The sequence below is a fragment of the Dendrobates tinctorius genome, unplaced genomic scaffold (genome assembly GCF_039654945.1).
Source record: "Dendrobates tinctorius isolate UK_male_01 unplaced genomic scaffold, ASM3965494v1 ptg000254l, whole genome shotgun sequence".
Taxonomy (NCBI): Eukaryota; Metazoa; Chordata; class Amphibia; order Anura; family Dendrobatidae; genus Dendrobates; species Dendrobates tinctorius.
This window is the reverse complement of record NW_027361921.1, coordinates 12064676-12091167: the sequence shown is the minus strand read 5'-3', so window position 1 is coordinate 12091167 and position 26492 is coordinate 12064676. Positions and strand designations below refer to the sequence as shown.

Below are 26492 nucleotides of genomic sequence, written 5' to 3'. Positions count from 1 at the left end.
GATTGGGGTCTAGTTCTGTGTTGTGATGCCCCCACAAGGTTTTAAAAGGAAATTCCTTAATTGATGTAAAAAGACATAAATCCATGCGGCACATTCATTCCAACACTGAGAGTGTCAAAGGTCGTCATAAATTTGTACTCCAGTGTTGGAATGAATGTGTCGCATGGATATCAACCACTGAGGAATCTCAATCCTGAATATTTTTCTATCTACTGGCTAACACGGTACAAAGATATACATCTTTCCTGTACAGATTCAATGCTCATAATAACGGACATCTACTTACTTATCAAATACTGCTTTAACTTTAAGCTGATAATTAAGCTCTGGAAGTTTGACCAAAAGCCTGTAAGAAATAAAATAACACTGTAATGCAATACATACTAATTTTTTTCTGAAGAGTCGTTTAGGTTTGTAACTGAAAAATGAAGAATGACAAATTTTCAGCATTAGAAATATAAACCAAGCTCTACAAAAAGTGCAAAAGAATTTGTAATATAATTACATTTTATATAAATTAGAAACTGTTCCTTCATTTAAAAGTTTTACTGATCTTGTTAAAGTGCATCTTTTAAAATCAATACTATATTATAATATTTTCTTATTAGGGTAGGATGATTAAATACATGAGTTTAGTTTACTGGTATATTATTATTAAAACAAGATTCTGATTGTCATTAGAATCAGGAAAGTTATATTAGCCTTGCGTTCACAGAAGCACAATGAAACAAACCGTGAAAATAACAGAAATCATAACTAATACATTAACTCAACACTCCATTTCACCCCTATACACAAAAGGAAATAAAAAAAAAAAGTGAGAAAAAAGTAACAAAAAAAAGGTAAAGGTGTCTTTTTATCAGATTCTATGACTCTTAAAAAAAATTGACACCTGGTATCATATAACAAAACATACTCTACTGCTATTAGAAAATGACACAACATACAATATTCAGCTCTCACATTACAAAAGCACAACGCATATGTCACATAAGCACAGCGCGCACACCAGACGTCACACAAACACAGAACAAAAGGCACACCAGCTGACATTAGACAAAAAGCAAATATAGTCAGCCAACTCACAAAATGTATTTCAAATGATCCTTATTTTTATTTAGAATATTAAATGCGAAATTTAATCCATCACGGTTTTGACAATAATGATAGATGCAGCAATTAGTAGTTATGTTTCGACCCATCCAGGGTCTTTTCCAAACCTAGCTATGTCCAGAAATAGTAAGATAGATGTGGAGTAACAAAAAAAATGCTGTGGTTAGTCCGTTCACCTGACAGGATGTGGAGCATGGAGTTCCTCGAACGAAGGAAGCCAGGTCAGACCATGATTAACCCCTTTCCTACATTAGATGTACTATTCCGTCCATGTGACCTGGGACCTAAGTCCCAAGGACAGAATAGTATGTCTAACGCGATCAGCGGCGCTCATGGGGGGCCGTTGGTCAGCTCATTATCACAGCTGACACCCAGCACTATGTGTCAGGGGCAGTCACGGACCACCCCGGCACATTAACCCCCGGCACACTGCAATCAAACATGATCGCAGTGTACCGGAGGATCAGGGAAGAATCGGCAGGGAGGGGGCTCCCTCGGTGCTTCCCTGAGACCCTCACAGCAGCGCGATGTGCAGCGCCACTGCGGGGGCCTCCTTTCCTGCAGGTCCCCAGATCCAATATGGCCGCGGGAGCCTTCAGCGGCCAGCAGGGAAGCGTCTTTCTCAGTGCCTGCTGATAGCAGGCTCTGAGAAAGCCTGCAGCAGCGCTTGTCACATCGCTGATCTGACAGAGTGCTGTGCAACCTGTCAGATCCGCGATCTGATATATTACAGTGATGTCCCCCCCCAGGACAATGTAATAAAAAAAATAAATAAAAATATTCCCTAATAAATTCATTTTTTGAAAATAAAAAAAACAATAAAAGTATTTAGTATCGCCAAGTCCGTAACGACCTGCCCTATAACACTGTCCCACTAGTTAACCCATTTATTGAACCCCTTAAAAAATAAAAATAAAAAACGAAGCAAAAAAATAATGCTTTATCATCATACTGCCGAACAAAAAGTGCAATAATGTGCGATCAAAAAGAATATAAATAACCATGGTACCGCTGAAAATGTCATCTTGTCCCGCAAAAAACGAGCCGCCACACAGCATCATCAGCGAAAAAATAAAAAAGTTACAGCTCGCAGAATAAAGCGATGCAAAAATAATTATTTTTTATATAAAATTGTTTTCATTGCATAAAAGCGCCAAAACATAAAAAAAGACATAAATGAGGTATCGCTGTAATTGTACTGACCCGAAGAATAAAACCGCTTTATCAATTTTACCACACGCGGAACGGTGTAAACGCACCACCCAAAAGAAATTCATGAAATGCTAGTTTTTGTTCATTCTGCGTCCCAAAAATCGGAATAAAAAGCGATCAAAAAATGTCACATGCCCGAAAATGGTACCAATAAAAACGTCAACTCGTTGCGCAAAAAATAAGACCTCACACGACTCGGTGGGTCAAAATATGGAAAAATTATAGCTCTCAAAATGTGGTAATGCAAAAAAATGCAAAAACTATTTTTACAATAAAAAGCGTCTTTTAGCGTATGACCGCTGCCAAACATAAAAACCCACCATAAATAGTAAATCAAACCCCCCATTATCACCCCCTTAGTTATGGAAAAATCATAAAATAAAAAAAATTGTATTTATTTCCATTTTCCCATTAGGGTTAGGGCTGAGATTAGGGTTAGGGGTGAGTTGGGGTTAGGGCTGGAGGTAGAATTGGGGGGTTTCCACTGTTTTGGCACATCAGGGGGTCTCCAAACGCGACATGGCGTCCGATCTCAATTCCAGCCAAAAAAGTCAAATGGCGCTGCTTCCCTTCCGAGCTCTGCCATGCGCCCAAATAGTGGTTTACCCCCACATGTGGAGTATCAGCGTACTCAGGACAAATTGCACAATAACTTTTGGGGTCCTGTTACCCTTGGGAAAATAAAAATTGGGGGTGAAAAGATCATTTTTGTGGAAAAAATAAGATTTTTTTAATTGTACGGCTGTACATTATAAACTTCTCTGAAGCCCTTGGGGGTTCAAAGTGCTTACCACATATCTAGATAAGTTTCTTGGGGGGGTCTAGTTTCCAAAATGGGGTCACTTGTAGGGGGTTTCCACTGTTTAGGCACATGAGGAGCTCTCCAAACGTGACACGGCGTCCGATCTGAATTCCAGCCAATTTTGCAGTGAAAAAGTCAAACGGCGCTCCTTCCCTTCTAAGTTCTGCCATGTGCCGAAACAGTGGTCCCCCCCACTTATCAGGTATCAGCGTACTCAGGGCAAATTGCACAATAACTTTTGCAGTCTAATTTCTTCTGTTACCCTTGGTAAAATAAAAAAATTGAACCTGAAGTAATTTTTTTTGTGAAAAAAAGTTAAATGTTCATTTTTTTAAACATTCAAAAAATTCCTGTGAAGCACCTGAAGGGTTAATAAACTTCTTGAACATGATTTTGAGTACCTTGAGGGGTGCAGTTTTTAGAATGGTGTCACTTGTGACTTCAAATGTGATGTGGTCCCTAAAAATAAAATGGTGTTGTAAAAATGAGAAATCGCTGGTCAACTTTTAACCCTTATAACTTCCTAACAAAAAAAAATGTTGATTCCCAAATTGTGCTGATGTAAAGTAAACATGTGGTAAATGTTACTTATTACATTTTTTGTGTGCCATATCTCTGTGATTTAAGAGCATAAAAATTCAAAGTTGGAAAATTGCGATATTTTCAAAATTTTTGCCAAATTTCCGTTTTTTTCACAAATAAACGCAAGTTATATGAATGAAATTTTACCACTAACATGAAGTACAATATAAGAAGAATAGAGTACACGTCACTCCATCTTCAAGGTGCACGGATAAGGATACCACTCCTCAAAATGTATAGTATAGGAAATTCCAGCACTCAAAAGAAGTATATGCAGAAGAAATTTATTTGTACAACAGATTCTCCCAAAATTATATGACGTTTCGGTCTACAACTCAGACCTTCATCAGACTAGAGGTATGGAGATATATGTGAGCATGGAAAGTCCACGGGGCGACCCAGCCCCCCTGCCAGTGCTGTGTGCACGCCTGGCTATGTGCCCACAGGGACTTTCTCCCTTTGTCCCAAGACCTTGATATCTCTCTCCTCCCCTCCAAGAAGAAGAATATTGCTACTTATCGTGGCTGCCTTCCATGGACTTTCCATGCTCACATATATCTCCATACCTCTAGTCTGATGAAGGTCTGAGTTGTAGACCGAAACCTCATATAATTTTGGGAGAATCTGTTGTACAAATAAATTTCTTCTGCATATACTTCTTTTGAGTGCTGGAATTTCTTATACTATGAAGTACACGAGAAAACAATGTCAGAATCACCGGGATCCATGGAAGCGTTCCAGAGTTATCACCTCATAAAGGGACAGTGGTCAGAATTCTAAAAATTGGACCGGGCATTAACATGCAAACCACCCTTGGGGGTAAAGGGGTTAAGACATTCCGTCAAAACATGTATGTCTGTGACCTCCCTTTTCTACTGTTTAATAGATTACTGGTTCTTAATGGAGCATTTTATATGGCTTAATTAAAAGTCAAGTTCTAAAATACATACAAGTTTATTTTCTGAATTCCTCCTTTCTGATGTAGATATGGAGTGTCACGCTTGATAGTAGTCGGGTAGAGTCTGTATGGGCTTAAATATTGGCGCCAAGGTGAAGGATGATTTGCTATACAATTTGTGAGTGCGGCTGATTATACATTGACTTTTTGGATCCTCCAGTCCATCCAGCACCCGTATACTATTGCAGAGTGTGCATCTTTTTTTTCTATAAATTAGACAAAGAGCTCACGTCTCACAAACCCATATGAGACAAAACAGCACATCACACAAGCGCTAGACACGTCACACAATCCCATCACACACACAAAGTGTTCACATCACAGAAGCTCAGCACTCAATTCAACAAAACACAGAGCTCAGAACACAAAAAAATTCACATCACAAAAGCATAGCGATCACATCACACAAACAGCACTCATGTCAGACACATCACATAAGCACAGTGCACACCTCATTTCAATAACGAGGAAAGGCTAACTATTCAGCTGTGAGCAGATATTAATAGGCTGGGAAGCTCCATGTGTATTACCCTCCTTACAGGCTCTAAACATCAGCCCCCAGCCGTCTGCTTTGCCACAGCTCGTTAACAAAATTTTAGGGGCTCCTATGCCATTTTGATGTGCCGCTGGAGCCCACATCAAAGCGGGGGATAGTGCCATCGGACGTACTATACCATCCGATGGCAGTAAGGGGTAAAAATAATACTACAGGTGTGTGGGCCTTTTTTTTTTTTTTTTTTTTTTAAAGGTCAGACACGTCACACAAGCACTTTGCTTGTCATTTTGCTCTGCTTGCGTGACCTGCATGACGTGAGCTAAGAGCACTGGTCACTCACACAAACACTGCACAAGTGAAACATCATGCATTTGTCAGACACATCAAAAAAGTGGCTTTTTTATATATTTTACTAATTTTTCTAATAAACATCAATTTTTAATCTAGTTATGGTTCGCTTCATCATAGGTGGTAGAATAATCACTGCCCCTTTGATTTGTATATAGAGGGTGCGGTTTGCGATTTACTGCATATATGGGGGCTATATGTGTGGGATCATTCTGTGTATTCAGGGGCTGTTTGTAGATTCAAACTGTATATAGTGGGGCTAAGTGTGGGATGATGGCAAATAAGAGGGGCGTCAGTATATTTAATTCCACCTAATATTAAGTGATATAATTATTTTATATTAATAGTAATTAATGATTACTATTTTATTACTAATATTAAGCAAAATTAATTTCAGCCTACTATGAAGGATTGGGACGTAAAGAGAGCTCAAATAGGGCTTTATTTGATTAAAAAGAACAATAAAACAATGGGTGCTCAGTCACCGGGTAGTGTTGCAATTGCAACAATCTTTAAGCCTATACCCACTGCTGTAGACGACGGGTCATCAGTCCAAGAGATTGCCATATGTAATTGAAGTGGTTTTCCTTGTGCTGCTTGTGGATTACAACGGATAGAATCAGGAGATGACGGAGCTTAAAAGAAATGATTTATTGAACGGTTGCAAGGTCTATTTGTTTCAAAGCTATCCAACCTGTTCGCAGAACATAACCACATTGAAGATCCATCAACAGTTATATATGAAGAAGTTTTGGAAAAAAAAGCGCCAAACAGGCACATGACATGTCAAAGTTCAGTCACAGTCCGTTATTGAATACAAACAATGAAAATGAAGGAAAAACATGAAAACAGCAAAATAAAACACACAAAAGAAAATGTATTCAATAACGGACTGTGGCTGAACTTTGACATGTAATGAGCCTGTTTAGCTAATTTTTCCAAAAGCACTGCAGATATAACTATTGGTCTAATATTGGATCTTCATTGTGGTTACTGTTGTGAGTTCATTTTCCCCTTCGTCACTGAGGTCTGGTGAACTCCCTATTCTGGTAAAGGAAGGTAATGAGCCTGATTATCAGGCACCTGAGCCTAATGAGGATGACTGGCTGAGTGGAGTCACGGACTGGATATAAGGCTGCCGACGCCCTTCTGCCCTGCAGGTGATTTCTCTGTGGACTTCTAGGACACCAGTCTGATTCCTGCTCCTCTAAAGCTAAGTTTTCTGTTTTGCCTGTTAGCATTTTTGTTTTGTTTTTTGTTTTCCTTGCTTTTCTGTATTCTGCCATTCCCTGCTGGGGTGAGCTGAATCTCCGTTTGCCTGTAGCTCTGTCTTCAGAATATTCCTGAGTACTGACATAGCTTTTTTGAAGCCTAGCGTCTTCAGGGCCTTTTTCACTGTCAGTCTGTTGGCTCTTATTTTCATAGGGTGTTTTACGGATTGCAGACAGCAGCCTTCCTGTCCTTTTCTATCTACTTAGCTTGGGCCCCATCTTTGCTCAGTCTATCTTTCTGTCTGTGTTAGTATTTTCATCTTGCTTCACCGTCATTATATGTTGGGGGCTGCCTATTGCTTTGGGGTCTGCTCTGGGGCAGTTTAGATTTCCCCTTTCTTTCTTTAGGCCTATTTAATTCTCCGGCCGTGATCGAGGGGTCTAGGGCATCGTAGGAACCCCCCACGGCTACTGCTAGTTGTGTTGATAGGTTCAGGGGTCTGCAATCCGATAGCTGCCAACTTCTCTGGTTTTCTGGACCTAGCTAGCATTTCTGTTTTTGCCTCCTACGGTGACTCAATCATAACAGAATCACCCGCCATACCGCAGATCCTAGGGTACTCAATAGCAGGAAAGAATTGTGTTTAAAAAAAAAAAAAAAAAAAAAGGTGTGTGTATATTCTTTTTTCTATATCTGAGGCCGTAGGGGGAATTTTTTTTTTCTCTCTCAATGGAGATAAAGCAATTGTCTGATCGTGTGGAGCAGCTCGCGGCGGAAGTGCTGGGAATTTCCGCCTACCTTGCTCGTTCGCATGCTGTTGAACCAAAGATCCCTACACCTGATGTATTTTTTGGGGATCGATCTAAATTTTTGAGTTTCAAAAATAATTGTAAATTATTTTTTGCCTTGAAGCCTAACTCGTAAGGGAGCTCCGCGCAGCAGGTTAAAATTGTCATCTCTTTGCTGCGTGGCGATCCCCAGGATTGGGCATTTTCTTTGAAACCAGATGATCCTATTCTGACTAATGTGAACGCATTCTTTCAAGCTTTGGGGTTGATGTATGACGAACCTAATGCTATTGATCAGGCTGAAAAGACCCTGTTGGCATTGAACCAGGGTCGAGATTCTGCAGAGTTGTACTGTCAAAAGTTCCGAAAGTGGGCGGTCCTTACTACCTGGAATGATAATGCCTTGGCTGCTCTCTTTCGGAAGGGTTTGTCAGAAGCCGTAAAAGATACTATGGTGGGATTTCCTGTTCCCTCTGGTCTGGACGATTCTATGTCTTTAGCCATTCAGGTTGATCGGCGTTTACGTGAACGCAGGATTGCACGAGAGGTGTTGCCACCGGTTGAACAGACGTCTGAACCTATGCAATGTGATAGAGTTTTGTCTAAGGCGCAACGTCAGGAGTTCAGAAGGCGTAATAAGCTGTGTTTTTTCTGTGGAGATGCCTCGCATATTATTTCTGTTTGTCCTAAACGAGAAAAACGCTTTGCACACACGTTTTCTGTTGGTGGTGTTCAACCTAAGTTTCTTCTGATCTGCTCCCTGTCCACATTTTCTGCCAAGGCTTTTGTGGATTCGGGAGCAGCGCTAAACCTAATGGACATGGATTTTGCTAAACATTGTGGATTTCCGATGACACCTCTGCAGACGCCTATCCCTTTGAGGGGGATTGATGCTACTCCTTTGGCTAAAAATAAACCTCAGTTTTGGACCCAGGTGGTCATGCGGGTCGCCCCAGACCATCAAGAAAATTGCAGATTATTGGTATTGCATGGTCTGCATGATGCCGTTGTTCTGGGGTTTCCCTGGTTGCAAATTCATAATCCAGTTTTGGATTGGAAATCTGTGTCTGTGGTGAGTTGGGGTTGTCGGTGTGCCTTTAGTGCGGCTCCGGTTTTTTCCACCTCTCCTCAGTCGCATGATGTTCCTGACTATTTGGCGGACTTTTATGATGTATTTAGTGAGAATGAGTCTGCATCCTTGCCTCCTCATAGGAGTTATGACTGTGCAATTGAACTAAGCCCGGGGTGTAAATTTCCCAAGGGTCGGCTCTTCAATTTATCTGTACCCCGAGCACGAGGCTATGCGGTCCTATATTAAGGAGGCGTTGGAGAAGGGTCATATTAGACCATCCTCTTCACCCTTAGGTGCCGTTTTTTTTTGTGGCCAAAAAGGATGGTTCTTTAAGGCCTTGTATTGATTATCGTGCCCTCAATAAAATTACTATTAAATATCAGTATCCGTTACCCCTGATTTCGGATCTATTATCTAGAGTTAGAGGTGCTTGCTGGTTTACCAAGCTTGACCTCAGGGGGCGTATAATCTTATCCGCATTAAGCAGGGGGATGAATGGAAGACGGCGTTTTTAATACTCCGGAGGGACATTTTGAGTACCTGGTGATGCCTTTTGGGCTCACTAATGCCCCTTCTGTCTTCCAGTGCTTCATGAACGATATTTTCCGAGACTTTGTCGATAAATTTTTGATTATCTATCTGGATGATATTTTGATCTTCTCCAAGGATTGGGATTCTCATGTGGAACATATTCGGACTGTGTTCCAGATCTTGAGGGAGAATTCCCTGTAGGTCAAAGGATCGAAATGCCTTTTTGGAGTACAGAGGATTTCATTTTTGGGATTTATTTTGTCTCCATCAACTATTGAAATGGACACGGCCAAGGTACAGGCCATTTATGATTGGGTTCAGCCCACTTCTTTGAAGGCCCTCCAGAAGTTTTTGGGTTTTGCTAATTTTTATCGGAAATTTATAGCAAAATTTTCTAGTATTGCCAAGCCATTGACTGATCTGACTAAGAAGGGTGCTGATGTGTTGAATTGGTCTCCTGTGGCTGTTGCTTCCTTTCAGGAGCTGAAGCGAAGATTTACCTCCGCCCCGGTTTTGCGGCAACCTGATGTCTCACTCCCGTTCCAGGTAGAGGTGGATGCTTCTGAGATTGGTGCAGGAGCTGTTTTGTCCCAAAAGGATCCTGTAACATCTAAAATGAATCCCTGTGCTTTCTTTTCCCGAAAGTTCTCTCCATCTGAACGTAACTATGATGTGGGGAATCGGGAACTGTTGGCCATGAAATGGGCATTTGAGGAGTGGAGACATTGGTTGGAGGGAGCTAAACATCAAGTTGTGGTCCTCACTGACCACAAGAATTTGATTTACCTAGAGTCGGCTAAACGCTTGAACCCTAGACAGGCTAGGTGGGCCTTGTTTTTTACACGTTTTGATTTTGTGGTCTCTTTTCTTCCTGGAACTAAGAATGTCAAGGCAGACGCCCTCTCTAGGAGTTTCTTTGCTGATTCTCCTGTTGTGACCAAGCCTGCTACCATCTTAGGCGAGGGGGTAGTTCTTTCTGCCATCTCGCCCGATTTGAGACTTGCTCTGCAAGAGTTCCAGGAGGACAAACTTGAGCGTTGTCCCAGTGGAAAGTTGTATGTTCCTGACCAGTGGAAGAAGAGAGTGATGTCTGAAGTTCATTGCTCTGCATTGGCTGGTCATCCAGGTATTTTTGGTACTAGAGATCTGGTGAGTCGCTCTTTTTGGTGGCCCACCTTGTCTCATGATGTCAGGAATTTTGTGCAGTCCTGTGGGACTTGCTCCCGGTCTAAATCTTGTTCTCGCTCAAGTGGGTTGTTGATGCCTTTGCCGGTCCCCAGGAGGCCATGGACCCATATTTCAATGGATTTCATCTCTGATATGCCGGTCTCTCAAAGAATGACTGTTATTTGGGTGATTTGTGAAAGGTTCTCTACGATGGTTCATCTTGTACCACTCCCTAAGTTGCCATCTTCCTCTGAGTTGGTGCCCCTGTTTTTACAACAGGTGGTTCGCTTACACGGGATTCCTGAGAACATTGTATCTGACAGAGGAGTTCAGTTTGTGTCTAGATTTTGGAGGACTTTCTGTTCCAAGCTGGGAATTCAGTTGTCCTTCTCCTCTGCTTTTCACCCTCAGACCAATCGGCAGACAGAGAGAACAAACCAGACCTTGGAGTCGTATTTGAGATGTTTTATTTCCGCAGATCAGGATGATTGGGTTTCATTTTTGCCCTTGGCCGAATTTGCTTTAAATAATAGAGCTAGTTCTGCCACTTTGATGTCACCTTTTTTTTGTAACTTTGGGTTTCATCCTCGATTTTCTTCAGGGCAGGTGGAGCCTTCTGCCTGCCCAGGTGTTGACACTGTGGTGGAGAGAATGCACCAGATCTGGGACCAAGTGGTGGATAAGTTATCTCTCTCCCAGGAAAAGGCCCAGCGGTTTTCCAATCGACATAGGACCATTGGTCCCCAGTTTAAGATTGGTGATATGGTGTGGTTATCATCAAAAAATATTGCTATGAAGGTGGCTTCTCCTAAGTTTAAGCCTAGATTTATTGGACCTTACAAGATTTTGGAGATTATTAATCCGGTCTCTTTTCGTTTGGCTCTTCCTGTCACATTTAAAATCCATAATGTGTTCCATAAGTCCTTGTTGAAGAGGTTTGTTGAACCAGTTGTTCCTGGGGTAGCACCTCCAGACCCTGTATTGGTTGAAGGTAACATGGAATATGAGGTAGAGAAAATACTGGATTCCCGTCTGGCTAGACGGAGACTCCAGTATTTGGTTAAGTGGAAGGGTTATGGTCAGGAGGATAATTCCTGGGTCTCTGCCTCTGATATTCATGCCAAAAGATTGGTGCGTGCATTTCATCGGGCTCACCCTGATCGCCCTGGTGGCGTGGTTGAGGGTTCGGTGACCCCTCCTCAAGGGGGAGGTACTGTTGTGAGTTCATTTTCCCCTTCGTCACTGAGGTCTGGTGAACTCCCTATTCTGGTAAAGGAAGGTAATGAGCCTGATTATCAGGCACCTGAGCCTAATGAGGATGACTGGCTGAGTGGAGTCACGGACTGGATATAAGGCTGCCGACGCCCTTCTGCCCTGCGGGTGATTTCTCTGTGGACTTCTAGGACACCAGTCTGATTCCTGCTCCTCTAAAGCTAAGTTTTCTGTTTTGCCTGTTAGCATTTTTGTTTTGTTTTTTTTGTTTTCCTTGCTTTTCTGTTTTCTGCCATTCCCTGCTGGGGTGAGCTGAATCTCCTTTTGCCTGTAGCTCTGTCTTCAGAATATTCCTGAGTACTGACATAGCTTTTTTGAAGCCTAGCGTCTTCAGGGCCTTTTTCACTGTCAGTCTGTTGGCTCTTATTTTCATAGGGTTTTTCACGGATTGCAGACAGCAGCCTTCCTGTCCTTTTCTATCTAGTTAGCTTGGGCCCCGTCTTTGCTCAGTCTATCTTTCTGTCTGTGTTAGTATTTTCATCTTGCTTCACCGTCATTATATGTTGGGGGCTGCCTATTGCTTTGGGGTCTGCTCTGGGGCAGTTTAGATTTCCCCTTTCTGTTTTTAGGCCTATTTAATTCTCCGGCTGTGATCGAAGGGTCTAGGGCATCGTAGGAACCCCCCACGGCTACTGCTAGTTGTGTTGATAGGTTCAGGGGTCTGCAATCCGATAGCTGCCAACTTCTCTGGTTTTCTGGACTTAGCTAGCATTTCTGTTTTTGCCTCCTACGGTGACTCAATCATAACAGGTTACATCCTGAAGAAGATGGATGTCTTAAAACGCGTAGACCTTGTAACCGCCCAATAAAAATATTATTCTAAGCTCCTTCATCTCCCGAGTCCATCCGCTGTAATCTACAAGCAGAACAAGGAAAACAACTTCAATTTTGTAAGGCAATTTCAGCCTTTTGGTTCGGGTCCTCCACAACAGTCACAGTAACTCATGTTGGGAGAAAATTAATTGACCACCCCTGGTCTAGACCATTTGGGAGCTCTGACATTATTAGAAGCCAATAACAGTATACATGCGAAAAAAAATTGTGTGGTTTTAAGCACTTTTAAAATTGCTTTTTTTGTTGTTTCCATATGTTTATTGCCAATAAAAATTATACATAAACATTCAATTGTTGGATTTAACAGATATGTTATAATTTCCAATTTGATGTTGCTCAACGATGGCCAGTGGTTATCCATATACTAAGTAACACAAAGTGAGTAAAGGTAAATACAAATATCCAACGGTGATGAATAATTAAAGCAAAATATATTACATATTATACACAAACAACTACACATGGTCAACAGATTCACAATTCGTTTTGTATAAACCACCAAACAAAAACACTTACAAAACCAAACAACCATCTAATACTGAAAACCCTGTTTCCACTCATCTATTAAATCACTGGGCATCTCTTAAACCCCATCATTACATCTCTCCCTAAAAACAAGAAATGCGGTACTAGAAAACAGAACAAAGAGTGAAAAAAGTAAAAAGAAACAATACAATACTCCTATATTCCAAAGCCTTTACGTTTCCTGAGCAATATAATATGGAACATTCCGTAGATCATGTACAAAAAAAAAGTAAATATAAACAATTATCAAATAAATTCTAGAGCATCATTCAATGTAACCGAATGGATTTAATAAAATAACAACAAAAGGTGAAAAATTCACCAGTAGAGATGAGCGACTTTGCCTTTTTTAGGGTCGAGTCGGGTTTCATGAAACCCGACTTTCTCAAAAGTCGAGTACAACGAAATCGTCCGACTATAGGGAAAAGTCGGGGGTCCGACTGAAATACGAAACCCAATGCAAGTCAATGGGAAAGCAAAGTCGGCAGGGAGTAGAGGACAGTAAACACACCTATATGCTGGACCGCTTTTTTAAAGTGCGCAAAATCTCTCTCTCTCTCTCCCCGGACGCTGCATATGTCATCTCATGGCCCACAGTGTACGTCCTTGCTCAGTGGCTGAAAAAAGTCACTTGCAAGCATTCTGGGAAATCCGACTTTGGCGCTCGTTTTGCCGACCGCATGGCCAACTTCACGCTGTGGTCGAATTTCGGTCGGCGAAACCCGACTTTGCCATAAGGCGGTGACTTATGAATCTGGCCGACTTATTTCGCTCAACTCTATTCACCAGTACTTCCTGCATAAGTATGGATACTCACTAAATCAAAATCTATATACCTACTCCAAAACAGTGACTAAATCATTTCAAAGAAATATATAAAAATGTAATTTTATTAAGTCATAATATTAAGATATAAGAAACAATTAAAACCACTTGAGGGTGGAGGGAAACCAAGAGACAAAATGTAGGCATACCACTTGCACAGGAGTATCTTGAGAAAGCCACAAGGCGAAACGTACGTTGGATTCACAGGGTTCTGACTACTGGTATATATAATTCTTTCTCACTTCCTTTCTCTTTGTGTATATTTTATTATGTTAATGTTTATGATATTTTTTTTACACTTTTTACATATAATTGGCTATCTTTATGGAAGTGTTTTTCTTATTATGATATTTAGTCACTATGCCCTTCATTAATTTTGCTGTGTAAGTGGTATCCCTACATTTTATAATAGGGTTTACAACCACCCTCATGTGGTTTTAATCGTTTCTTATATTTTAATATTATGACTTAATAAAATTACATTTCTATATACATTGCTTTTTTTTTTTCACTGTTTTGGAGTAGGTATAAAAATGGATCCAATACAAAGGCTAAAATATATTATTATCTGTTATTCCATCTTCTAGTCTTACCCCTCCTTTGCGAAGTACACTTTTCATTAATGTCAACATCCAAGCAACTATCATCCGGTAAGTCTGTCATCAGTGGTGTGCATAGTTTTTGAAGGCCTTATAAGAGATGACTGTGACACTGAGTCACAGGCAAGTCATGAAACATGGCAGTCAGGGGTCAAATACCAGGAGGGCTTCTTGGTCACAGTCAATGTAGAAATTGTGACAATAACCTGCAGAAATATATTGCAGAGAATAATAAAGTAACTGACAACCAGCAAGGATTCATGAAAGACAGGTCGTGACTAACCAACATAAAGGAGACTTCTATGAGGAGGTAAGTGCAACTCTGGATGTTGGCAATGCGGCTGATGTGATTTATCTGGACTTCACAAAGGCATTTAATACTGTACCACATAACAGCATTATCCTGAAGCTCCAGGAGCAGGGACTAGGCAGGGGTGTACAACACTTTTGGTCCAAGGGCCACTATGCCATACTAAACCAATCCCAAGGGCCGCAAAAAATGTAGAGCGGTACTTACATCAATACATCATCAGAACCAAATTTTGAGTATTTGAGGAGGATCTGAAGAGATTTTGCTCATTTACTTTTCATTTTGAGGATTTTTAAGTTTGAACATAGTCATGTTGCAAATTTTGGATTGTTACATGTGCACAAGATCAGAACCACCATCAGCACATGAATGTGGAGCCAGAACCACATTTAGTGCATGAATAAATCCCTGAGCATAGTACAGCAATCACTTGCAATTCAGATCAGCCCCATGTACAACTGTCTTGCATGAACCTACAACTCCCAGTGTGTCTTTAACAATGGATACTGGAAGTTGCTAAATGTCAGCAGACTGTAGAACATACAGTAACCATAGTACTGATGAGACAAAGTCAGTATCACAAATAAACAATTACATCCAAGTACCTTAAATTTGACATCTTCTCTGATTAAAGTTGTTCCCATCACTGCTTGTCTCCATGTATAACAGGCACCATGAAAAGAGTTCATGCCCAGAGCTAGTCTCCGCAGAACTTCAGCAGTGATTCACGATATTTTTAATCTAAGTATCAATATTCTACCCCACAAATAAAGATATCTCCCATACTGCCAACATGAATAAATAATTGCTTGTGCTTCATGCAAAAATATCCCCCCACATTATACTTCTCCAAAATATCCCCCCACATTGCCTCTCTGCAAAAATTTCCTCACATACAGCTCCTCTGCAAAAAGTCTCCTGCACACTGTGCCTGTGCAAAATATCCCAACGGACTGCACTTATGCAAAATATTCCCTGCATGCTGCCCCGCTGCAATTTATCTCCCTCCCCATTGCCCCTCTGCAAAATATCCCCCCGGTACTGCCTATCTGCAAAATATACCCCCCATACTGTGTCTCTCCAAAATATCCCCCAACACGAACGCTCTGCAAAATATCACCCCCCCCCCACATATACACATTGCACCTCTGTAAAATATCTCCTGCATAAAGCCCCTCTGAATAAAGTACCTCCGACCACCACGGCTTTAAAAACTATGCCCCCTTTCAAAAACGTCACCCTCATTTTATGCCCTCACAGTAACAATAACCCGCTACTCACCTCATTCACAAAAATAAGGCATTCAAAATTCAGTTCCTTGATGGAGCGCTTACCAATGGCAGCATCGTTTCTACCCCCAGAGCATCGGTGTCGGCAGCAGTGTGATGACGTCAGCAATGTTGTGATCTCATCACTCTGTTGCACATCAGAGCTGGTACTTACTAGCGCTGCTCCTGTCCGACACCACAGTGTTTAAATGTATTTGCGCCTAAAAGACAGAAATACATTTGAATATAAGAAGGAGCAGCGCACCCAGGTGTTAACTGAATTTGATATTTGATTATGAAGATATTCAAAATAGACACTTTGCTGAATAGGCATTAAATCATGTATTTTCATGTGCTCTGATTCACTCCTGTCACCAAATTACAGAAACATTCAAATAGACTTTCAGGTCATTGTATAATCCATTGCGCTTATCAAGAATGAATAATACTAAAGGTAACTGTACTATGAAGTTATTATCAGTCCCCACACCCCTCATATAAACCAAAGATCAATATGCTGCGTGCAAAGACAGATGTCAGCCCAACCTAATTGATTAACCATTAGAGTAATGATCCTTATAGTAATAAAGATAAAGACATGTGGGCAACGGTAATCAATGACTTGTAATACGGTAATTATTAGATAAAGGCAATAAGGTAATGTGTGCAAAGTACCTTATTTCTCTCTATAAATACTGTGCATCTTTGGCCAATAAAATCAGAAATCATTGGAGACACAACTCCTTGCATTTGTCCTCTGACTTCTCCGGCCATAAACCTCTCATATACAATTTGGCAGCAGACCATTAAGATGACAAAACATACATCTTGCATGCGCTAACATTTTGCGCCCAAACATGGGGCTAGGATGAAAGTTAGGAGATGACCAGCCGCAAACACGACCTCCAATCTTAGAACAGACCCTTCGAGGGTGGAGAGTGCACCTCCTACTAGGTAAGAAAATCATTTATCTTACCTATAACCCTCTAGTGTCTCCATGCTGAGATAAAGGTCAGTCAGCTGTCAGGCTCGGGCATAGTGACTGATAAGTCCTAGCACCAAAAACCCACGCTGGGCACGATTTCCTTACTTGTCTGCCTTATCTGCTTTGTCTCTCTGCTTTACTCTTTTGATTGTTTGAATATTCCCTGATTTTCTATGTATTTGTGTATATTGTCCAACCAAGCTAGAAGGTGTGTCTAGTGTCTAGTCATAATGATACCAAACTGCACAGGGGCTGTCAGAACAGTGTAGAGGGGTGACATATTAACACCGAGCAACTGCCCTGGTTCCGATCTTAGACGGTCAATGAGATAATATCACAGGTACTCACGTTCGGCCGCCCAGCCCATGATTCGAGTCTGGGGTCTGGTAACGTGACTAACAAGATATTAACCCCTATACCCCAAAGGGTGGTTTGCATGTTAATGACCGGCCAATTTTTATAATTCTGACCACTGTCCCTTTATGAAGTAATAAATCTGGAATACTTCAATGGATCCTGGTGATTCTGACATTGTTTTCTCGTGACATATTGTACTTCATGTTAGTGGTAAAATTTCTTTGACATAACTTGCGTATATTTGTGAAAAAAAACAGAAATTTAGCGAAAATTTTGAAAATATCACAATTTTCCAACTTGGAATTTTCATGCCCTTAAATCACAGAGATATGGCACACAAAGTACTTAATAAGTAACATTTCCCACATGTTTACTTTACATCAGCACAATTTTGGAACAACATTTTTTTGTTAGGAAGTTATAAGGGTTAAAAGTTGACCAGCAATTTCGAAGTTATAAGAGTTAAAAGTTGACCAGCGATTTCTCATTTTTACAACACCATTTTTTTAGGGACCACATCACATTTGAAGTCACATTGAGGGGTCTATATGATATAAAATACCCAAAAGTGAGACCATTATACAAACTGCACCCCTCAAGGTGCTCAAAACTACATTCAAGAAGTTTATTAACCCTTCAGGTGCTTCACAGGAATTTTTTGAATGTTTAAAAAAAATGAACATTTAACTTTTTTTCACAAAAAAATTACTTCAGGTCCAATTTTTTTTTTATTTTACCAAGGGTAACAGGAGAAATTGGACCGCAAAAGTTATTGTGCAATTTGTCCTGAGTACGATGATACCTGATATGTGGAGGGAACCAATGTTTGGGCGCATAGCAGAGCTCGGAAGGGAAGGAGCGCCGTTTAACTTTTTCAACGCAAAACTGGCTGGAATTGAGATCGGATGCCATGTTGCGTTTGGAGAGCCCCTGATGTGCCTAAAGAGTGGAAACCCCCCCACAAGTGACCTCATTTTGGAAACTATACCCCCAAGGAACTTATTTAGATGTGTGGTGAGAACTTTGATCCCCCAAGGGCTTCACAGACGTTTATAATGTACAGCCGTAAAATTTAAAAAATCATTTTTTCCAAAAAATGATCTTTTCACCTCCAATTTTTATTTTCCCAAGGGAAACAGGACCCCAAAAGTTATTGTGCAATTTGTCCTGAGTACACTGATACCCCATATGTGGGGGTAAACTACTGTTTGGGCATGGCAGAGCTCGGAAGGGAATGAGCGCCATTTGACTTTTTCAACGGAGAATTGACTGGATGCCATGTCACGTTTGGAGACCCCCTGATGTGCTTAAACAGTGGAAATCCCCCTCACAAATGACACCATTTTGGAAACTAGACCCCCAAGGAACTTATCTAGATGTGTGGTGAGAACTTTGAACCCCCAAGGGCTTCACAGAAGTTTATAACGTACAGCCGTAAAATTAAAAAAATAATAATTTTTTTCCACAAAAATGAAATTTTTACCCCAGATATTTATTTTCCCAAGGGAAACAGGACCCCAGACGTTATTGTGCAATTTGTTCTGAGTACCACAGTTTGGGCGCATGGCAGAGCTCAGAAGGGAGGAGCGCTGTTTGACTTTTTCAACGCAAAATTGGCTGGAATTGAGATCGGACGCCATGTCGCATTTGGAGAGCCCCTGATGTGCCTGAACAGTGGAAACCCCAGACAAGTGACCCAATTTTGGAAACTAGACCCCCCCAAGGAAGTTATCTAGAATTGTAGTGAGCACTTTTAACCCCTAAGTGCTTCACACAAGTTTATAACGCCCGGGCATGAAAATAAAAAAATATTTTTTACACAAACATGATCTTTTACTCCCCAATTTTTTTATTTTCCCAAGGGTAACAGGAGAAATTGGACCCCAAAGTTGTTGTCCAATTTGTCCTGAGTTCGCTGATACCCCATATGTGAAAGTATCCTACTGTTTGGGCACATGTCAGGGCTCGGAAGGGAAGTAGTGACGTTTTGGAAAGCAGGCTTTGATGGAATGGTCTGCGGGTGTAATGTCACGTTTGGAGAGCCCCTGATGTGCCTCAAAAGTGGAAAACCCCCACAAGTGACCCCATTTTGGAAAATAGACCCCACAAGGAACTTATCTAGATGTTTGTAGAGCACTTTGAACCCCCAAGGGCTTCACAGAAGTGTATAGCATAGAGCCATAGAAATAAAAAAATGATAGTAACATAGTAACATAGTTATTAAGGTTGAAGGGAGACTTTAAGTCCATCTAGTTCAACCCAATCCTATCCTAACTTGCCCTAACATGTTGATCCAGAGGATGGCAAAAAAAAAACCCATGTGGCAAACAGTAAGCTTCACATTGGGGAAAGAAATTCCTTCATATGGCAGAGAGTTCCATAGTCTCACTGCTCTTACACTAAAGAATCCGCGTCTGTGAGTATGCTTAAACCTTTTTTCCTCCACACGTAGAGGATGCCCCCTTGTCCCCGTCACAGGTCTAAGAGTAAAAAGATCATTAGAAAGGTCTTGGTATTGTCCCCGCATATATTTATACATTGTAATAAGATCACCCCTAAGTCTTCGATTCCCCAAACTAAATAACCCCAAGTGTAAAAACCTGTCTTGGTATTGCAGACCCCCTAGTTCCCTAATAACCTTGTTCGCTCTTCTCTGCACCCGCTCCAGTTCAGCTATGTCTTTCTTATACACCGGAGACCAGAACTGTACACAGTATTCTAAGTGTGTTCGCACTAGTGACTTATATAGAGGTAAAATTATGTTCTCCTCATGAGCATCTATGCCTCTTTTAATGCATCCCATTATTTTATTTGCCTTGGCAGCAGCTGCCTGACACTGGCCACTAATTGTGAGTTTGTTATCCACCCATACACCCAGGTCTTTTTCAGTGACTGTTTTGCCCAGTGTTTTACAATTAAGAACATAATTTTACATCTTGTTCGTTCTACCCAAGTGCATGACCTTACATTTATCCCCATTAAAGCTCATTTGCCATTTATCAGCCCAAGCTTCTAGTTTACATAAATCCTCCTGTAATATAAAATTGTCCTCCTCTGCATTGATTACCCTGCAGAGTTTAGTGTCATCTGCAAATATTGAAATTCTACTCTTTATGCCCCCTACAAGGTCATTAATAAATATGTTAAAAAGAAGCTGGCCCAAAACTGACCCCTGTGGTACCCCACTGCTAACCGTGACCCAGTCCGAGTGTGCTCCATTAATAACCACCCTTTGTTTCCTATCCCTGAACCAGCTCTTAACCCACCTACACATATTTTCCCCTATCCCCATTGTTCTCATTTTATGTATCAACCTTTTGTGTGGCACCGTATCAAAAGCTTTTGAAAAGTCCATGTACACCACATCCACTGCATTCCCTTGGTCCAGTCCGGAACTTACCTCCTCATAAAAGCTTATCAGATTAGTCTGACAGGAACGGTCCCTTGTAAACCCATGTTGATATTGGGTCATAAGGTTATTCTTCTCCAGAAACTCCAGTATAGTATCTCTTAGAAAACCCTCCAGGATTTTACCCACAGTTAAGGTTAAACTTACTGGCCTATAATTTCCAAGTTCAGTTTTTGTCTCCTTTTTGAATATTGGCACCACATTTGCTATACGCCAGTCCTGTGGTACAGACCTTGTTATTATGGAATCTTTAAAGATTAAAAATAACGGTCTATCTATGACTGTGCTTAATTCCTGCAGTACTCGGGGGTGTATCCCATCCGGGCCCGGGGATTTGTCAATTTTAGTGATTTTTAGACGCCGCCGTACTTCCTGCTGGGTTAAGCAGGTGACATTTAATGGAGAATTTTTATCCCTGATCATGTTATCTGTCATGGGATTTTCTTGTGCAAATACTGTTGAAAAAAAGTCATTTTTAGCATATTGGCTTTTTCCTCATCCTCATCCACCATTTCACCCAGACTATTTTTAAGGGGGCCAACACTATCATTTTTTAGTTTCTCACTATTTATGTAGTTAAAGAATATTTTGGGATTATTTTTTCTTTCTCTGGCAATGAGTCTCTCTGTCTCAATCTTTGCTGTTTGATTTGCTTTTTACAGAATTTATTTAATTTTCTGTATTTATTTAATGCCTCATCACTACCTACTTGCTTTAATTCTCTAAATGCTTTATTTTTATCTCTTATTGCACCCCTTACAGCTCTATTTAGCCATAGTGGTTTCCTCCTATTTCTAGCATGTTTATTCCCATACGGTATATATTGTGCACAGGTCCTATTCATGATGCTAATAAACGTCTCCCATTTTCTTTGTGTATTTTTATGTCTCAGGATATCTTCCCAGTTAATTGCACCAAGATCATCTCTCATCCGTTGGAAATTTGCCTTCCTGAAGTTTAGTGTCCTTGTAACCCCTCTACTACACATATTATTAAAGGATACATGAAAACTTATTAATTTGTGATCACTATTACCCAAGTGACCCTCAACCCTTACATTTGATATGCGGTCTGGCCTGTTGGTTAATATTAGGTCTAGCAGTGCCCCCCCCCTCTTGTTGGGTCCTGAACCAGTTGTGAAAGGTAATGGTCTCTCATAGTTGTCAAAAACCTATTACCTTTGCTGGAACTGCAGGTTTCGATTCCCCAATGTATTTCAGGGTAGTTGAAGTCCCCCATAATAATGACTTCTCCTTGAGTCGCAGCTTCATCTATTTGCTTTATGAGGATATTCTCTGTTGCTTCCATCATTTTTGGAGACTTATAACAAACCCCTATCAGTAATTTATTATTTTTCCCCCCTCCCCTTATCTCTACCCACAGGGACTCTACATTTTCATTAGATTCATATATATTATCACGCAGGATGGGTTTTAAGGATGATTTTACATATAAACACACGCTTCCCCCTCGCTTATTTGTACGGTCATTTCTGAACAGACTATAGCCCTGTAAAATAACCGACGAGTCATGGCTCTAGTCCAGCCATGTCTCAGATATCCCCACCATGTCATAATTATGTTTCAACAACATTAACTCCAATTCCTCCATTTTGTTGGCGAGGCTTCTGGCATTAGTATACATGCACTTTATGTATCTCTCTGTACCTCTATTCTTTCTTAAATTATTAACTGTTCTAACCCCACCCCCCATGCCACCCCCACCGCCAATGTCATTATTTGTGCCCAGGTCTCTATCTGCACTGCCTTCCCCTCCTATAAAAGGAATACCCTCCCCCTGTCCCTAGTTTAAACACTCCTCCAACCTTCTAGCCATTTTCTCCCGCAGCACAGCTGCACCCTCCCCATTGAGGTGCAGCCCGTCCCTAGCGTAGAACCTATAGCCAACTGAGAAGTCGGCCCAGTTCTGCAGGAACCCAAACCCCTCCTTCCTACACCAATTTCTGAGCCACTTATTAACCTCCCTAATCTCCCGTTGCCTCTCTGGCGTGGCACGTGGTACAGGAAGTATTTCCGAAAATACCACCTTGGAGGTCCTTGCTTTAAGCTTACAGCCTAATTCCCTGAAATCATCTTTAAGGACCTTCCACCTACCTCTAACTTTGTTATTTGTGCCAATGTGCACCATGACCGCTGGATCCTCACCAGCCCCTTCCAGTAATCTGTCAACCCGATCAGCGATGTGTCGGACTCGAGCGCCAGGTAGGCAGCACACCGTTCGACGATCCCTGTCTTTGTGACAGATTGCCCTATCTGTTCCCCTAATAATGGAGTCTCCCACTACCAGAACCTGTCTGCCTGCCCTGCTCTCCTATTTCCCTCCTTACTGAAGCAGACACTCCTCCAGCTTTCAGAGGACATGCCTTGCTGCAGCAGTGCTACTCCTGCACTAACACTCCCCTCATCTGCCAACTTAGCAAACTTATTGGGTTGTGCCAGATCAGGACTAGCCTCCCTGGTGCTCTTCCCTCTACCCTGCCTTCTAACTGTCACCCAGCTAGCTGCTTCACTGTCCTGCAGCTCCAACCATCAAATTTTTTTTCCACAAAGATTATCTTTTTGCCCTCAATTTTTTATTTTCCCAAGGGTAACAGGAGAAATTAGACCCAAAAGTTGTTGTACAATTTGTCCTGAGTAGGCTGATACCCCATATGTGGGGTAAACCACTGTCTGGGCGCATGGCAGAGCTTGAAAGGGGAGGAGCACAGTTTGAATTTTTCAACGCACAATTGGCTGGAATTGAGATAAGACGCCATGTCGCCTTTGGAGAGCCACTAATGTGCCTGAACAGTGGAAATCCCCCACTCCAACCCTAACCCCAACACACCCCTAACCCTAATCCTAACCCTAGCCCTAACCCTAATGGGAAAATGGAAATAAATTTTTTTAATTTTATTATTTTTCCCTAACTAAGGGGGTGATAAAGGGGGGGGTTGATTTACTATTTATAGTAAGTTTATATGTTTGGCAGCTGTCACACGCTAAAAGACGCTTTTTATTGCAAAAATTTGTTTTTGCATCACCACATTTGAGAGCTATAATTTTTCCATATTTTGACCCACAGTTATGTGAGGTCTTATTTTTTGTGGGATGAGTTGATGTTTTTATTGGTACCATTTTTGGGCACATGGCTTTTTTTGATCGCTTTTTATTCCGATTTCCAGGACGCAAAATGAACAAAAACCAGCATTTCATGAATTTCTTTTGGGGGGGGGGGCGTTTACACCGTTCCGTGTGTGGTAAAATTGATAAAGCAGTTTTATTCTTCGGGTTAGTACGATGACAGCGATGCCTCATTTATAGCTTTTTTTTATGTTTTGGCGCTTTTATACAATAAAAACAATTTTATATAAAAAAAATATATTTTTGCATCACTTTATTCTGCGAGCTATAACTTTATTTTTTAGCTGATGACGGTTCGTTTTTTGCGGGACAAGATGACGTTTTCAGCGTTACCATATTTATTTATATCCATCTTTTTGATCGCGTGTTATTGCACTTTTTGTTCGGCGGTATGATGGTTGGGTATCCATGGTTTGGGTAGTATAAATCAAGTAACAGGGTTCCCTGTAAATTAAATTCATAATGAAACTCATAAAAAAACACTTATAATGGGTAGATCTCTGTTGCCAATGTCATTTCATAAAAGATTGGGATATTCATTACAAATCTATACATTTTTTAAGAAAACAGACCAAAAAGTACCTGTTGTGAGTTCCATAAACATCTAATGGAAATAACTACAAAATGTAGATTTTAAATTTGAGAAATATTCCATACCTTAATTTCACGGTGAACTGAACGCCAGTCTTTAAAACCAAGGGTCGCTGTGGGTGCGTTGGCATACAGGGCTGCCTCTCAACCACGAAAGAGCTGTAGTGAAACAAAATAATATATACGGTAATAAGTTACATAAAGCACAACATAATGGCATTGAAAATTGTAACTCATCTAACTTGAATGCACTGATATATGAGGCGAAAAATAAAAACATTGGCTTTGGTACTTCATTTATGAAAAAAAAATAATAATGAATATGCAAGAGCCAAAGCCTTAAAAGGTTTAGCACTATAGTACAAGTTCCAATTTAGTACATAAGTAGATCAGGGCAAGAAAGAGAGCACGTTTCACGCTCTTACATGACACAATTACAAGTGCAATCCATGAAATTATACACAAAAACCTTAGTGCCTAGATAAAGGTCAAAATACAGAGTTCTAAAGTTCATTCTGACCGCTGTCTCTTTATGAGGTAGTAACTCTGGAACGCTTTAATGAATCCTGGTGATTCTGAGAATGTTTTTTTCGTGGCATATTGTACTTTATGATGGTGGTAACATTTCTTTGATATGACTTCTGTTTATTCGTGGAAAAAAAAAACAGAAATTTGGAAAAATGTTGAAAACTTCACAATTCCAACTTTTCATTTTCATGCCCTTAAATCTCACACAAAATACTCAATAAGAAAACATTTTCCACATGTTTACTTTACATCAGCACAATTTTGGAACTTAAATTTTTTTCGTTAGGAAGTTATGAGTTAAAAGTTGACCAGTGATTTGTCATTTTTACAACACCATTTTTTGAGGGACCACATAACATTTAAAGTCGACAAAAATCACCCATTGTGGGGTGAGGGACACGCGGCATATACCCTATTCATGTAAGTTATTAATACATCCATTGTGCATCTCTCCGATCGCTGGCTATGTTGCTACCTAGTTGTCACACGCTTGTTGTAAGCGGTGTTCGTAGGCTATGATTTTTGTCGGGCCCCTTGCTTCCTTGTTAATGCAAGGATAATTACACAGCAGTCTCAGAGATTTGGAGAGACATTTCATTTATATTTATGAATGCTCTGATTTATATTAATTTAATGGGATGCCTTGCTGGACATAGCCCTTTAGCTATGACATATTGTCGGGCTACATGCAATTTTTTCCATGTTAGGCTATTTTACAACATGTTACCGTAACTATAATATCAGCGGTTAGTGATTTCTAATTGGAAACACATTTTTGGATCTCCAGTTTTGCACTATTATTCATTGTTTATAGGAGTATATAGCCTCTTTTTGTGTTCCACAACGGAGGTTTCATCAGTTTGTTTTTTGTTTGATTTTTAATTGAATAATAAAATACATGTTTTTATGCAGTTTTCAATTAGTGCGGTTCCTGTTTTCTGGGAATTTACACCTTAGGTGGGACAGACGGGTTTCACTGAGCAGTGAAGAAAGAAAACAAAATTACATTTTTACCAATAAAATGCTGTTTTAGCCCCAAGTTTTTACTTTTTGTAAGGGCTAATAGGAATTTTTTTTTACAACAAACTGAGGTCCATTTTTTCCTGAGTGCGCAAATACGCTACATGTAATCGGGAAATATTTTTCAGGCACAGTGCAAAGCTCAGAAGGCAAGGAGCTCCACATTTTACTATTATGGTTTGCAGGTGACATGACCCACTGCGAGAGCCCATGAGGTGATAGAACAGCAGAATCACCCAAAAGTGATGCCATTTTGCAAGCTAAATCTCTCAATGAATTCATCTAGGGGTGCAGTGATCATATTGGCACATGGGTGTGTCACAGAATTTTATACAATTGGGCAGTGAAGAAAAAATAACTACATTTTTACCACCAAAATTTTGTTTTAGCCCCAGATTTTACATTTTCACAGAAGAAATTAGTAAAAATGGCACCAAAATAAGTCCCACAATTTCTACCGAAAGTTGCAATACCCCATATGTGGCTACTTAGCCATATGGAGAGACTCGAGAGGACCAGAGCGCTATTTGCCTCCTGAAGCGCAG

The 26492-nt window shown here is 40.7% G+C and overlaps 1 protein-coding gene across 4 annotated transcripts in view; it reads right to left on the bottom strand.

The window, feature by feature from the left end:
• Positions 1 to 26492, bottom strand: part of STAT1 (signal transducer and activator of transcription 1) — a 630302-nt gene that overhangs the window by 349911 nt on the left and 253899 nt on the right. For all 4 annotated transcript variants that reach the window (XM_073558164.1, XM_073558167.1, XM_073558166.1 and 1 more), the window contains exons 10-11: positions 24466 to 24558; positions 287 to 346 (exon numbers count right to left, since the gene is read on the bottom strand). In XM_073558164.1, the coding sequence (XP_073414265.1) occupies positions 287 to 346; positions 24466 to 24558 (153 nt within the window). The remainder of the gene's footprint in view (positions 1 to 286; positions 347 to 24465; positions 24559 to 26492) is intronic.